The following is a 17,268-nucleotide window of genomic DNA, read 5'->3' as shown; positions in this document are numbered from 1 at the left end:
ATTATTATTATTATTATTATTATTATTATTATTATTGCTTTAAGAGAAAATACAACTAGATAACCATTCGTTTTTAATACTAATAAGACGAAAAAATGGGAAGATTCCGACTTTCTGAAGAAAGGATATCGGCAAAAGAAGGAGGACCATGTAGGGCGTACATATGAAATATTCTCTACGCCTTACGAACCTTATAACATTGGTGTCTGGAGAGAACAGGATTTGATTAAAGAGATTGGACAGGCAATATGAAAGGGAGTAGGCTGCTACAAGTAAGTGGAAGCAATGTAGAACTCAACTTGGGCCTGCACGGTCGCCGGCCCTCATCCCCGCCCGCTCGTAGAGAACACGACAAGTAGGTAATTCCATGGCTGTATTCTACCACTCCTACTTACAGGGAAAGCATGTCATCTGGGCGCACGGCCTATCAATTCCGACATTCTGATCGTGCTGTTATTTAGCAACGAAATCAGAATCTGCTGGTCAGTTTCTATAAATTATTTAGTTCTGTAGGGCAACACCGAGTGTACCACAAGAGATCTATAATATGACAACAACAGTGCAATGATATTTGGGTGTCCTTCAAAAATCGACTTCCTCAGCTAAGATCGAACCTGCGAACTTCGGGTCATGAGTCAACTCTCTACCACTGGTCCTCTTAGGCAGCAACAAGATCCTTAATTTGACTGCCATGCGTAAATTTTGGTCATTTAACAATTGGTCTTATATCGTTAATAATGCTCGATCACATGCTGATCTACCAGTGCAGTAATTCTTTGCTAGATTCAAAGTGACAGCTATTCAATAACATCCCGTATATTCTTCCGATATGTCTTCTTCTTAATCTGTTTACCCTCCAAGGTTGGCTTTTCCCTCGGACTCAGCGAGGGATCCCACCTCTACCGCCTCAAGGGCTGTGTCCTGGAGCTTCAGACTTGGGGTCGGGGGATACAACTAGGGAGAATAACCAGTACCTCGCCCAGGCGGCCTCACCTGCTATGCTGAACAGGGGCCTTCTGAAGGGATGGGAAGATTGGAAGGGATAGACAAGGAAGAGGGAAGGAAGCGGCTGTGGCCTTAAGTGAGGTACCATCCCGGCATTTGCCTGGAGGAGAAGTGGGAAACCACGGAAAACCACTTCCAGGATGGCTGAGGTGGGAATCGAACCCACCTCCACTCAGTTGACCTCCCGAGGCTGAGTGGACCCCGTTCCAGCCCTCGTACCACTTTCCAAATTTCGTGGCAGAGCCCGGAATCGAACCCGGACCTCCGGGGGTGGCAACTAATCACGCTAACCACTACACCACAGAGGCGTCCGATATGTCACCGTGCGATTTTTCCTTGTTTCCAGGCTGAAATGTGACATGGATGATTTAAGAAGCATGCCTGAAACAAATTTCTTAGGCTGTTTCTAAACCTTCCGAAAAGTTGGCAGAGCATATCAATTAGAGGAGGGGCTACTTTGATGCAAACAAAGTCATTGCTTGTTGATTTGAACATTAAAATTAATTATGAACGTTCCTCTGCAATGGAAAGCAAGCCCCCAAAATGGTGCTAGCATGAATCAAATGATGTCTGACGAGTTTAACTGTCGTATTCTGAGTCAAATTATTCTTAGCTGACTAGAATGTACAGTGTGTTTCAGATACAGCTCAGTAAGTTGGGTTCCCAAAAGTAACAGGCTTATCGGAGAAGTAAAAACTCCCGATGAGTTGGCTGTCTCTCTGCTCTGCGTGTGAAGCGGGATGATCTACTCTAAAGGAGAACACCTCCTATAATGGAATGAAGTTTAAATAAACTTTGGAATTTCATTGCTGTGCAGTACCATTTTTACAAAATATGTTTTAAATACCAAACCTCTTGTTCTGCATAAAGCATTATATGCCTTATAACATTATGTCACGCTTGCAGGCTCACAAAAAAAAAAAAAAGAAAGAAACCCATTTCTTCGATTTTCCTCATAAACTAACATCATATCCAACAACTCGTTACTATAACGCTTCTGCTCTATTCAAACATAAACAATACGCAATTAAAATGTTTACTAATATTCTACTGTGGGTGTAGTCATAATGTAGAAAAATACACCTCCCCTCATGTTCAATGTACCACCACCTACCAATTCCTTGCAAGAATTGTTTACTTTTGTTATTGTAACCATAAGCATGAGAAATTTATCCACCGAGGTGGAACGCCCATAACATAAATTACTTGATCCAAGGGATAGGAATAAAAATCAGAAAAAATCCATTAAATTTTACAGATTAAATAGTAAGATGAGGAATTTTAAAACTGAACTTATTCAATAAAACTGAAGCTGATGGACGGAAAAAATAACATAAACGTTGCCAAATATATTCTGACATTACATTAATATACCAAAGAAAGTGTCGAAGTCGAAATCCTTCTAACGTTATTCACTATCACTGGATATCGCAGAATGAAATTGTGACTGAAACTCAACACAAGTGGCTGATATTGTCTAAATAAACTGTAACTCTCAATAGATCATTCTCATAATGAAGTAATATATGTGTGGAAGGAATACTAGAAGAAGAAATACGCGTAATTATGAACTCTACGATCTATCTCAGCTATGGCAGGTACAATCATGAACTCCTATGTCCGTTGAGCGTAAATTCACCCGACAGGATACTCTCAAACATCATCAATCATCACTCAAGAGTGCTGTAAAGTATCTCAACACTGTCTAAAAAGATTCACTGACCTATCTGTATTTCACATAAAGCAAATTGCGAGCACGTCCTCAAATATAAACGAGTATCACTTAAACAATCAATCACTCAACACCAATTTCAATTTTATCAATATCATCACAATTAAATGGGAGTCAATTAGTTGTTATCACATTTATTATTAGCTCTGCTATGCTCAAACGCTTTCTCCGTCATCTATATTTATCTCTTTCAAAGCTCACCATTTCAGTTTTGACGACCATACTCGCTTTAAATTAGACTTCTAATTACACACCAACACGTGAGTTTAATTTAGTTGCACTCGCTTTACTTATAAGACTGGGAAAGAAACAAAATTGTTTGGGTGGTATCTGGAATTTTAAATCTGATTCTAGTTACATCTGCGCTGCTGATTCCATTTTTTCTAGCAGCTGTATTGTTTTAGATGTTGTTAATTATGTAATAATATATTAATTTATTTCCCACCAAATTTCGTTTATTATTTCTACATATTATACATCTGACTGTGTAAATTACATGCCTGGACTGTTTTATTTACTTGTAGATATATAAATGCCTTCATCACGAAGAAAATGTATTAACAACTCTGATACTTTTGTTATATTTGCGGGGAGTACACGTAATCAAAGTGGAGACAAGTTACAAAGGACCTCGTGAAAAGAGCCTATTTTTCTTACTTTGAGCTGAAACTGGGGATCAGGATAATTCATGGGCACAACATTTCACGTGCAAAATATGCACAGAGCACCTGCAACAGTGGAAAAACTGACAAAGGAAGAGCATGAAATTATATGTTCTGATGGTGTGGAGTGAACAGATTTACCACAATGATGACTCTTTCTTAAAACAAATATAAAGGGCTTTCATGAAGAAACCATTCAAGATAGAATAAAACTCAGTACTTTAATTCACAAACACAAATTCTGTGCAAAGCCCACCTGACTAAACAGGGTTTGGACTGTACAACGGAAAAAGGAACACAGCGAGAGAATGAAGAGGTATTGGGAAGAGAAGAAGAAAAGACCAAGAAAGTGCTAGTAAGTTCAAACGTGGTCCTTAGTTTGTCATAACGAATAAAATAAAAAAGGGCATCATCGAGAAAAACCAGAGTCAGTGGAAGAATCTTGATTTATCCTCTGTGAGACGCAATTTTACACATTCAGAAGTGATACCTTGTCCAACGTTCTCTAGCCTTCCTGAGCTTTGTGAAGTGACAGATGAATCGAATTGTGATACAGAAGGTTGTGTGTGATGTGCAACACTGATAGTGATTATCAAAGGACCTTCTTCTTCAAAAGATTTCCGTCGGACTGAATTTAATTATCTCATTAGTTGAGAAAAAAATGGATAAAAACCAACTTAAAATTAACAAATTTTACCTCACAAGTATTTGTTATCTTAACGAAGCACTGGTGTTTCTTTATTTTTTTTTAAATTTTATTTGCTTTATGTCCCACAAACTACTTTTACGGTCTTCGGTGTTTCTTTGTATACGTTGTACACTTAATTTAATAACATAATATATCCCAAAATACTTGTTGTACTAAAAAAATCATGGTGTTCCTTTATCTATGTTGTAGACTTAATTTAATAACCTAGTTTGCCGTAACGTGAGGAAGAGAGCTGATATGAACAAACTAATACCATTTTCAGAATCTAAGTCTTGAGAACACCCCCAAAGAGGGACCAATACCTCAGACAAAAAAATCGTGTTCCCCACTAAAATTAATCCTGACATTTATAATCCACAACGTTGCACGAGAAGAATTTCTTGCAAAGGATGAATTACTCCGCGAATATTATTACAAAAAATTCAGGAAATAATGATAATTCCAAAGCTACAACCAAATTACAGGAAATTGAGGAAATAAATGGAGGAATATTGCTCCTCATTAATCTAATTCATTTACATCAAGCTACAAAACTACTGTGCAGGCGAGATAGAAGCATACACAAAAATGTGACAGTCCAAAGCTTCAATAAATGAAAATATAGTACTCAGTCTCGCGGTCACCTTATTTCCCTCTTGGCTTCATTTCCGAGATTACGATGGCGCATGCATTTCATGATTTGACCAGATCCATTACACAGTCAGCAGTCCTGCGTTGGAATTTCATAGTTGTTGTACCACAATGATGAATTGTAATTGGAGCCTCCTTTCAGCCTGTAACTAAGAAGTATTGTAAGTATGTGCTTCAACAGCACGTATAGAAGAAAAGTTTAGACGCTTAGAGAAACACTTAACTTGTCTCAGGCTCATTAAGTAATAGGGGTTTGAACACGAGTGTACAAAGGTTTGTATAACCTCGCTAATATTTGGGCGTATAAACCGAAGTATGCTATGATTGGTTACTTCTGAAGTTATATCGAAACTTTGAAAAAAAAAAAAAGCATGCTATAGTCACTGTTACGACATCAAAATTTCACACCAAGTACTCGAGATTATTTTAATCTTGAAAACATTTCTTTATCAGACAAAATAGGGGACCCCACACTGAGAAAAAATGTAAAATTAAGCATTTTCCTCAATTTTGCCGAGAGTTGAAAGGCTAAAGGTCTCGGAAGGTTTCAAATTGTGAGTTTTGGATAGCTCTTTGAAACTATTAAAAAAAACAAATTTCAAAAACCACTTTCGGCCTAAATGTAGTTCCACAAAACTGCCCAAAATAGCTTGTTTCTTTACTCGTTTGCTTTTTTTTTATTCAAATCCTAGCGAAATAAACTTCTTTTTTGCTAGGGTATGGCGACGATGGGATAGAAAAGGCCTAGGAGTTGGAAGGAAGCGGCCGTGGCCTTAATTAAGGTACAGCCCCAGCATTTGCCTGGTATGAAAATGGGAAACCACGGAAAACCATCTTCAGGGCTGCCGATAGTGGGATTCGAACCTACTATCTCCCGGATGCAAGAAATAAACTTATTTACTTATCTAGCATTCTAGAAGATTTTACAAATGGATTTCCATCAAGATTGGTCAATTTCCAGTCAGGTTGATGTTATGTATATTGTGGGAGAGTAAAATCACTGCCTCTGGTCCCTATAAAGCCCCAGTCCATTCCTGGAATTTCACGTGGGATGGACCTAAGAACTTACCTTTGGACAGGTGGAAGCTAAATATGAAGTTTGGTTGTAATATCTCCAGTTTTCAACTTATAAATAATAGGCTTTACATGCACCCGCTCTTGAACCCGGTGGGACTTATACCGAAAAACGGCCCCGTTAATGAAATCTCCCTTATTAATCCTCGTATAGAAATTATGCATATGAGAAAATAGGTTTAGAAATTGATTTCCATTAAAGCAAGTAGATTTTCATTGAGTTTGGTTGTGTATATTTTGTGGGAATGCAAAATTACGGTGTCGTGCTCGTATAAACCCCCAGTCATTTCAGGGATTTAGAAACAATATTAGCCCTAAAACCTACCCAAGGACAGGTGGATTCTAAATATGAAGTTTGGTAGAAATATATCCGGTAGTTTTCAAGTTATAGACAAACAGACATCGAAGCTAAAAAATATGCGGATGGTCATTATTACACCTGAAACGGATAACTGTACGGAAATTACGCCAAAACAGTCAATGTACAGACACACGGTCGTTACAAATTGATTTATATAGATTCTTTCCGTAATGCGTTCCTTGGTTCAATACCTTCAAGGTGTTTTTGGAATTTAAAAAATGTCAACACAGAATGTAGTTATAAGCGCTTAAGTGAAACTCTGCATTGACTCACATTAGCGCCCGTAGTGGTATAAGAAGGCAAACTGCTATTCTAATCGACCGGATATCGATGATTAAGATGTTTTCAACATTGAGTTACTTGCCTGAAGGGCCAGAGAAGTGTGGATTTTTCTCTGCGGGTTTTATCCTTTTTAGAAAACACATGTAAAGGAAATGAAGCAAAAACGCATCGGCGTTGTCTGAACACGTTGCTAGGTGGATCCGAGGCGTTTTCCGGCATTTACTCAACATTCGCAGTCGTTAGAGGTTCCGGTGAGTATGCAACACAACAGCAATTTGCTTTACGTCACACAGACACGGATAGGTCTTACGGTGACAATGGGACAGGAAAGGGCTGGGTGTGGGAAGGGAGCTTCCGTGGCCTTAAGTAAGGTACAGCCCCAGCATTTGTCTGGTGTGAAAATGGGAAACCACGGAAAAATATCTACAGGGCTGCCGACAGTGGGATTCGAACCCACTATCTGCCGAATACTGGATACTGGCCGCACTTAAGCGACTGCAGCCAGCGAGCTCAGTACCAGTGAGTATGTGACGGGGACAACATCGGTAGATGCAGAGTAGATCTCGGCCCATAAATGGCCACGGCTGGTCTGAGCTCCAACAGCTCTGCACTCTGGCCGGCCAACCGAGCAGAGGAGGGGTGCCAAGGCGTGCCTCTACGCCTCTGAATTCGGGAGACGGGACAGGGTTGGACCTCATGGCTGGCCCCAAACCTCGGCTGTCCTGAGAATGGTTTCCCGTGGTTTACCATTATCCTTCAGTAAGAAGAATTTCGGGACAGTTCCTAGTGTAGGCCACGGCCGCCAAAACCCTCACCTTCTCCGAGCATCTCTTTCGCCGCAACAAATCTCCCGGCCTGAGAGACGGCGTCACGGTATAAGAGACCTGCCTCGCCCTACAGGGGAGGAATGAAAATATTTTTAGTAACTAGGCTTGGTGACGGAAACAACGTTACATTCACCTTCAATAGCAGTAGACCGTTCCGCTGCACAAGTGAAACAGAGGTGTTGCCGACACTTCGGGAGTTTGACCTGAAAAATTATCTGGAGCACATGCTATTTTAGGCCACCTAATTTACTTTAAAAACATATTTGGCTTTAGATCCGTGTGAGACCAAACAGCCATCTGAATATTATAAAATGCCGATTTGAACTTTACAGTTTATTGTCACAGTTTGGAATAATACACCGGGTGGTTCACCAGCCCCTTATTTTTTCGGAGGTAGGTAACCCAACTAACGCGTTTATCACAGTCATGCGAAAATAATTAGTACGTGTCTTTTTATGGCCTCAGTACAACCATACCGTTTATATAATGCTCGCGAATATGGTAGAAACCATTAGCGGTAGAGTTGTTTCTAACTATAATGAATGTGGAAAATGATAACGGCTGCGAATAACACTATCATACACCTGTGAATGTCATATGTTACGTACACATGTTATGTGACACTCTTAGACTGATTCTGGTGGTTCGGTCAGCTTCCGCTTTGAACGCTAGCGCTGTGCCACGTCCGGGGAGCCATCTCGCGACGAATGAACGTACCGTTTTCACATCTATTATAACGTCTAAATTTCAAAGGCCATTGTTTAAGAAGCCTTTACTCCAACCACATTTTCTTTGAATGTTCTTTATATGCTAACCCCCGTAAAAAACTTCTGACTAACCTCAGGCGCCTCAAGCAGGTTTTTCCTACCAGTGTTTCTTGTTTGCTCTGTAATCCTACAGTCGAGATTATTCGAGTGTTAAATTTGTTTCTAGATGAAGCCAATATCGTGTTATAATTCTGTCTGTAATTTCGGGTGAGAATTACTCATGCTTTTCAAGGTTCCATTTGAGTGATTCCTCATATCATTAGTGTATTACTGGTGAGTGCTATTTTGGATTCTTCGTGTGGGTGAAGCTTTAGACGCAGTGTGCTTGCAAGATTGGAAGTTTCCCGTATGACAACAGGCTACTCGAGCAAAATGGGGTTGTTATGTGATATAGTGAAGTGCAGTGTTTTGTGTTTTTCTACTTGCCAGCGCAAGCATCAATTATTGAACTGACATTTTTCATTTATACTAGTGTGTTTACATGAGTAAGCGAGTATTGACGGGGTGAAATGTCGTAGACACAGCCCATAAGCATCAGCAAGCAAGCAAGTTTAAGAAGCCTTTCTCGTGGACAGTCGAGATTTTCTTCACATGACGCAGAGCACAGTTCTCTGCGAAACGTAAAGAATTTCACCTTATTTTCTTGACACGACATAAGCCCAAAAGCCTATAAATATAGTATCATGTCAACACTATCATACGTTTGTACAGGAAGTGTCTATAAGGACTACAACGTGCGAGGAACGGGGTGAGGCTCGCGGTGGCTAAATCAGACATGACTGCTCTTGCCTCCGCCTAATTGCCTGCGAATAGGTTCGAGTCACGGACTGGCGCAATTTATTTATCGATTAACGCAGTTTACAGTGACTACAATATGGCCGCACTTCAACCTGTTCCAAAGAGTTCATTTTTATTTGGCCCTGGAAAGAGCGTCCGCCTCTGTGGTGTAGTGGTTAGTGTGATTGGCTGTCATCCCCGGAGGCCTGGGATCGATTCCCGGCTCTGCCACGAAATTTGAAAAGTGGTACGAGGGCTGGAACGAGGTCCACTCAGCCTCGGGAGGTCAACTGAGTAGAGATGGGTTCGATTCCCACCTCAGCCATCTTGGAAGTGGTTTTCCGTGGTTTTCCACTTCTACTCCAGGCAATTACCGGGATGGTACCTAACTTAAAGCCACGACCGCTTCCTTCCCTCTTCTATTCCTATCCCTTCCAATCTTCCCATCCCCCACCAAGGCCACTGTTCAGCATAGCAGGTGGGGCCGTCTGGGCGAGGTACTGGTCATCCTCCGCAGTTGTATCTCCGACCCAATGTCTCACGCTCCAGAAAACTGCTCTTGAGGTGGTAGAGGTGGGATCCCTCGCTGAGACCGAGGGAAAAACCAACCCTGGAGGGTAAACAGATTAAGAAAGAAAGAAAGAATAAATGAATGAAAGAAAGCTGAATGGTCCTTAGTACTTGACGCGGAATTGTGCACAGTAGTATTTCCGTTGCTAGGTCCATGTATCAATTTACAGTTATGACACGCATGTAGGGGAGAGCCTTATTGACCATAAGGAGATGTTATTTTGTGTTAAAAAACTAAATCAGAAGAATCTTCAGGTTATACGCGTTATTTGGGTTGCCTGTGTCCGGAAAAATAAGGGGCTGGCGAACCACCCGGTATATAAAAAATACATATGTGTTGCACATCTTCACATTATAATCACATAAATATCCATATAAAATCAGTCAAATGTTTAGGCAAGTTTCTGTTACATAGTTCCTAATAATAGTATACAGTACACTATTTTGTCTTTAGTCGCAGGTACTGTACTGATACAGGATGGTAACTGTTGCGTACCGTTAATCAGAGATGTAATCAAAACATTTTGCTGTTGGTGGAAATGAGCACATGCGAAAAAGTTATGATTTAGGTCCTGAATCGATGGACATCACATGTACAGTATGGTGTGTCCACGACGTTGATGAGATAAAGGTGACTTCTAAAACTTCCGTGATTGAATCACGTTCGGGTAATTGTCGAGATGAATCGTCGTTGAGTGTTGCATTGTGCGAACCAAGGACATCACGGGGAATTCTGTTCTATCGATGAGTAGTATTTACCTTTATGGTTCTTTGTTTCCTCCACTTCTTTGTCCACTGACTATAGGCTCTTTGGTGTAGAATCAGTGTATAATCCATGAAGTTGCTGGTAGTATTTATGATCAGCCTACTGACGCATACTTCCTTCGCTAAAAACACCAAACCCCATGGCGCAACAGCCTCCAAGGGCCATAGCCTACCAAGCGACCGCTGCTCAGTCCGAAAGGCTGCAGATTACGAGGTGTCGTGTGGTCAGCACGACAGATCCTCTCGGCCGTTATTTTTGGCTTTCTAGGCCGAGGGCGCCATCTCACCGTTAACAGCTCTACAATTGAAATCACGTAGGCTGAGTGGACCTCAAACCAGCCCTTAGATGCAGGTAAAACTCCCTGACCTGGCCAGGAATCGAATCCGGGGCTTCTGGATAAGGGACAGACACGCTAGCTCTACATCTGGGGGCCGACTTCCTTCGCTAAGGCAACTACGTATTCATGATGTGATATCCCGATGACCAAATCTAATTAACTGTATGAACAGTTCGGTATCAGAAGACTCTACTTCCAAAACTGCCTTCATTCATTATAAAAGATTTTGTAAAAATGGCGGAAAATAAATAATTCCTTTCCCTAATGGTGGCAGTTTAATAGGAGGGTGAACATGCATTTATTAGTCATAATTATGAAAATCAAGGATTTATATTTGCGAAGTTATTAAAGATTTTCGGTTTGATGTACATAGTTTTGGAATTGTGCTCTGGAATGAGAGTTTTGACAGTGACTTTATCAATTAGATTTAAGTAATATTATAATTATGTACATCCCTTTAAACAGAAATCGTAAACATGAAATGCTGTACTCTTATTATTACCACAAAAACTGTAAAATATTACAATAGGTTTCTGAAAACCAAACTGTGTGTATAAAATTAAACACGCTTTTTTTAAATGACAACATACTAATTTTGAACATTAAATCAAAATTATCTCATCAGTTCATCGACCTCTTCAGTGGGGTGATGTAATTTCTCGTGGTCTTCATTTGAGTAGGCCTATATCTGAAAATAAATAAATTAAAAGTAATTAAAACTGGTATCATTGTGTATTATTTATGCCAAGTATTTTACTCGGAATTGCTGAAAGCATTAGTACTCTACCCCTCGGATTTAAAAATTTTCTCTCTCTCTCGGTTTTTCCTCCACTTTGGCAGATCATTCATTTTCTTTCGTCTTCTGCAAGGAGGTGATAGCAATGGCCTACAGCTTATGCTGTGTTAGTAATTGTTAAAAACACGAATTTAAATTGACCTTGCAGGAAGAATTAAAAGAAAGATGGAGAGAGTTTTGTAACCCAAATAACAAATGAGGATAATCTTGCTTATGGATTGGAGAGGCTCTGGACATAATACATGTAGGGAAATAAGACAGTTTTGGAGCAGCGCACAAGGTAGAAGGAGATAGTTTTGAAAAATTACGTCATCTTTGAAGCTAAGTTACGCAGGGAAAGAGCAAGTTAAGTCATGAAAGAGTTTTTTGAAAGGTTGAAACGGCCATTACATCATGTTTTTTTTCTTAAATGTCGAAGGGAGCAGTTTTGGAAGTGGAGTCTTCATCTGAAGCACTCTGTATCGATATAGAACATGCGATTGTCTTATGTGGTCTTGATTTCTTAGGGTACGGATCCGAGCCAGTTCGAGTTTGGGACCCGGTTGTTCGTGGACTTGCACAACAGTGTGGACGATGAGTTCCGGAAACTGATCGAGAAGGTGTACCTCACGACAGTGCAGATGGTGGACTTCAAGGGCGATCCCGAGACGGCGGGCGGTGCCGCGGTCACCTGGCTGGAGTCTATGACTCGCTACCGGGTCAACCTGCCCATACATCACAGTGAGTAGCTGACGAATTTGCCAGAATCGCTCATACAGTCCTCCCACAAGTAACACACAGATGATTAAGAATGCCATTGAACTCTAAGAGCAATAAAATTATTATTATTATTATTATTATTATTATTATTATTATTATTATTATTATTATTATTATTATTATTATTATTGTGTTTTTACGTCCGCATTGGACCAATGTAGTCAATTTCTGTCCGGTCTTCTTTGATGTTTTATGTTTTTTTTATTTTCTGATCTTCCAGTATTTCTTCATTCTATCTAATCTTCGTTGTCGTTCTTCTTCTGAAAATATTTATATTATATTTAAATTACATTTACAAATCGTAAACATCTCAAGGATAAATGTGATATACTAGGTCTCCCATATAAACCCAGACCGAGCGCCAGGTGCTTGTACTCTGCGCTACGACAGCTACCTCAGCCGAACTTATGTCGCGCGCGGCCGCCCTGCTTTAAGCGTGTATACAATCTTATATGAAATCTTACCTTATAACAGATGCTGGAAGTGTCGTTCTTCCTGGGTTATACAGGCACTGTATCTGGTAACCACATTCTGGCTGATACGAGTGAGTTCTGCCGCTGTAATGTTTCTGATTTCATTCGTAACGTTTTCTTTCAGTTCCTAGAATGTGTGAGAATTTGTTCGATACACTTTTTCTTTCAGCTTACACCATTATTAAAACTCACACACACTGCACTTACTGTCGTCTTGAAAAACATGGGTGCAATTATTCGTCCTGCACCAACAGCACACCAAACACCAATCTTCCTAACATAATGAGCGACTTCATAAACACCATTAGGATTTTCTGCACATCAATAGCGAGATATATGACTGTTCACACGACCAGAAATGCACAACTTGCTTAACGTCGCACCGACACAGATAGGTCTTACGGTGACGATGGGACAGGAAAGGGCTAGGAGTAGGAAGAAAGCGGCCGTGGCCTTAAAATTAAGGTACAGCCCCAGCTTTTGCCTTGTATGAAAATGGAAAACCACGGAAAACCATCTTCAGGGTTCCAACCCACTATCTGCCGAATACTGGAGACTGGCTGCACTTAAGCGACTGCAGCTATCGAGCTCGGTATGACCAAAGATGAAACCAGGCATCATCCGCAAAGAACACAAGCTGTGGGTCGAATAAACGATCATCACAGTATCTCACTCTTTTGGCTTCATCAGCAGGTTTTAAACAATGTTAAAACTGTTCGTGTGTGCACCTGTTTTTATTGACTACTGAGCCCGTACTTTCAAATTTATTTATATTTATTTTAATACGTGCTCGTGAGGCTGACACTTCACCAGGAAATTGCTGAAGAAATGCATCGCGTACTCGTCGAGCCGACTTGTATTTAAAATAACGGCCTCACCATGTTAAGAGCTGATATTCGGACCGGAGACTGCTAGATAGAACACGTGCACGCTCCTTGGAAGATCAAGTAGTATACGCGCGCCTCCCGTGGTGCTGCTCAAGTCTTGGAGAATGAAAACGGCGCTGGGCGATCTTGATTTATATGAGAGACCCTAATATGAACCTACAATTTCATATTACGCTGAGAAGTATTATGTAGACTCCATAGAGGTTTCATGATTGACTGACGCCGGCCAGAGGGACAGCCCTCCAGAGGGACTGGTCTAAACTTTGGTCTGAATGGGAATCTGGCGCCCGCGGGCAGCTCCTTATTGCCACTGCATCCAGGAAGCATCAACTCGAGCGCGGTCATTAGAACAGTGCCAACATCAGCACTAAGTAATCAACCATGCTACTGTAAAACCTGCATTCAACGGAATCGAAAGGGACTTGCAAATTTTTCCGTAAAATAGAGGTTTCCTTTTAATGGAGGTGAGTTGTTGTTGTTAGTCGTTTAGTCGCTTCCGACTCTCCGTGATCCATTTCTTTCTGTCGTGTACTATTTTCCGAAGACTTTCTAAATTGAGAGCCGTGGCCGTGGCCGTCAAACCACCTCATCCGTTGTCTCCCTCTTCTTCTATTGCCATCAAACTTCCCCAGCATTAAGGTCTTTTCCAGTGAATCTAATATGACCGAAGCACTTATTTTTTGTTTGAGTATTTGACATTCCAGTAAACAGCCTGGATTGATTTCCTGTAAATTATTAGACCTCTTCGCAGTCCACGGAACTCTAAGGAATTTTCTCCAACACCATTGTGCAAATGCGTCTATACTTCGACGTTCAGCCTTTCTTACTGTCCAGGTCTCGCTTTCGTACATTGTCACTTGGAAGGCCATAGCGTTCACTGTACGAATCTCCGTTCTTAAAGTTACGTCTCTACTCTTGAAAGTGTTTTCAATGTTGGCCATTGCCTTCCTCCCAAGGAGCAAGCGTCTTTTAATTTCATGACTGCAGTCGCCGTTATTTTGGAACCTATGCTGAACAGGGGCCTTGTCGGGGATGGGAAGATTGGAAGGCATAGACACGAAGAGGGAAGGAATCGGCCGTGGCCTTAAGTTAAGTACCATACGGGCATCTGTCTGGAGGAGAAGTGGAGAACCGCGGAAAAACACTTCAAGGATGGCTCAGGAGGGAATCGAACTTCCAACCTCTACTCAATTGTCCTCCCGAGGCTGAATGGACACCGTTCCAGCCCTCGTACAATTTTTCGAATTCCGTGTCAGAGCCGGGAATCGAACCAGAATCTCCGGGGGTTGCAGCTAATCTCACTAATCACTACGCCACAGAGGTGGACCTAAAAATTTTACTTCATTCCTTCTTCATCTGCTTACCCTCCAGGGTTGGTTTTTACCTCGGACTCAGCGAGGGATCCCACCTCTACCGCCTCAAGGGCAGTGCCCTGGAGCGTGAGACTTAGTGTCGGCGGATAGAACTGGGAAGAATGACCAGTACCTCGCCCAGGCGGCCTCATCCGCTATGCTGAACATGGGCCTTGTCGGGGGATGGGAAGATTGGAAGGGATAGACAAGGCAGAGGGAAGGAAACGGCCGTGGCCTTAAGTTAGGTACCATCCCGGTATTTGCCTGGAGGAGAAGTGGGAAACCACGGAAGACCATTTCGAAAATGGCTGAGGTGGGAATCGAACGCACCTCTACACAGTTGACCTCCTGAGGCTGAGTGGACCCCGTTCCAGCTCTCGTAACACTTTTAAAATTTCTTGGCAGAGCCAGGAATCGAACCCGGGTCTCCGGGGGTGGCAGCTAATCACGCTAACTAATACACCACAGAGTAGTACTACTCGTTTTCTTTTTAAATCAAATCCTATCCAAATTAACTTATTTACACAATTCTTTCTGTAATGTGTTCCTCGGTTCAACACCCTCAGGCATTTTTTATTTTTGAATAATATCCACACCGAGTGTTGCTATAATGGCTTAAGCGAAACTCTGCATTGACCCACATTTGCGCTCGTAGTAGTAAAAGAAAAAGGCAAATTTCTCACTTAATCGACCGGCTAATGTTGATTAAGAAAACGATTTAAATTTTTTGCCGGGTTCGATTCCCGGCCAGGTCAGGGATTTTTATCTGGACCTGAGGGCTGGTTCGAGGTCCACTCAGCCTACAAGATTAGAATTGAGGAGCTATCTGACGGTGAGATAGCGGCCCCGGTCTAGAAAGCCAAGAATAACGGCCGAGAGGATTCGTCTTGTTGACAACACGACACCTCGTAATCTGCAGGCTTTCGGGGTGAGCAGCGGTCGCTTGGTAGGCCAAGGCCCTTCAAGGGCTGTAGTGCCATGGGGTTTGGTTTATTTTTAAATTTTTAGGAATGAACAAGGAATATATTCTCATACTATATTATATTTTATTCACCTAAAATGCGTAGCTCATATCCCTTCGATATTTTCAACATTGAGTTGCTTACCTGAAAGGCTAGAATTGAGGATTTTTTTATGTTTTTGGTATCAAGAGTTTATTTATCTGACAAATCTCATATGTCCAGTAAACTTCAGTTACCATACCATATCATTATTTATGAAAATGTATTTTCTTCAAAAATGATCAGAATTATTACAAAACATCAAATGAAATGAAATGGCATATGGCTTTTGGTGCCGGGAGTGTCCGAGGTCATGTTCGGCTCGCCAGATGCAGGTGTTTTGATTTGACACCCGTAGGTGACCTGCGTGTCTTGATGAAAATGACATGATGATGCACGGAGCCCCTGTGCCAGCAAAATTAACCAATGATATTTAATATTCCTTCCGGGAATCGAACCCTGGGCCCCTGTGACCAAAGGCCAGTACGCTAACCATTTAGCCATCGAGCAGGACAAAACATCAGATAAATATTTGGTATAAAGGCCAGACACAAATTCCAAACATTACAAGCTGTATGCAGATTTTTCTGCTTTATCAAAACTAGTCGTAATGGACATAGGTGCTTTCTCAAATATCCGGTTCAATTAAACCATGAACATGCATAATGGACATTCTGAGAAAAATGAAACGGTATAAATACCTTATTCAGTGTTGTATTTACATATTTTTCCTCTTTGTTTAAAATTATCTGATGTCTTTTGCGAAAACTCTCCAGCAGTCCAATAAATTTTTAGAGTTCATTTTTACCTAGTTCTTCAGCCACCATTTGAGCGTATTCCTGTGACATAGGACCCGAAATGCGATGTTTCTGTCCTGACAAACCACTCCCATACTATTTCATTAATGTCTTGGTTTTCCGTTTTCTTACTTTCTCTGTGTTTCCGTTAGCACAGTTTTCCCACCACTTACAGTTAAGTCCATCCCGTTCACTATACAGTACTCCGGGCCACCTTTTGAGCAGACTAAAGCAGTGGAGAGGCGGGTGAGAGGGGCTGCGGCTACGGTGTTGTCACGTAGTAGGAGAGGGGCAAGGGGGCATGCGTTTCATGCCTGTTGTTAGCACTAGTTAAGGCAATGGTGTCACAAATGCGAAGCTGCCATACTTACTCCTTAGATGTCTTCACCACGTGGGTGAATGAAATTTGTCAGTGTGCTTCGCTATCAAAAAACCGTGTATGTGAATATTGTGTGCTTATTTTTAATTCTTCGAGTCTCTTGTATGTGTGTTGGTTTATTCTTTATGTTGGTCTTTCTCGTTATTGAATATTATTGTGTGTACATAGACCTTTGTGCGATAGATCTGAACAAAAGCTTTTCTTATTATCATACTTGTAACATACCCTCACTGGATGTCGGCTGTCATCAGGGTGATCAGGTTCTTGTTCTCAGCAACTAGGGAAAGAGTGGGGGCACGGAGCCCATATCATTCTAGTAGATTTC

General features: G+C 41.3%; 1 protein-coding gene across 1 annotated transcript in view; it reads left to right on the top strand.

Annotated features, from left to right (window-relative positions):
• The window catches only part of LOC136866659 (serpin B3), a 229,936-nt gene that overhangs the window by 145,912 nt on the left and 66,756 nt on the right, over window positions 1-17,268 (top strand). The window contains exon 3 of the mRNA XM_067143777.2: window positions 11,802-12,015. Within this exon, the coding sequence (XP_066999878.2) occupies window positions 11,802-12,015 (214 nt within the window). The remainder of the gene's footprint in view (window positions 1-11,801; window positions 12,016-17,268) is intronic.

Source organism: Anabrus simplex, chromosome 3 (genome assembly GCF_040414725.1).
Source record: "Anabrus simplex isolate iqAnaSimp1 chromosome 3, ASM4041472v1, whole genome shotgun sequence".
Lineage (NCBI taxonomy): Eukaryota > Metazoa > Arthropoda > Insecta > Orthoptera > Tettigoniidae > Anabrus > Anabrus simplex.
This window is presented reverse-complemented; position numbering and strand designations above follow the sequence as displayed.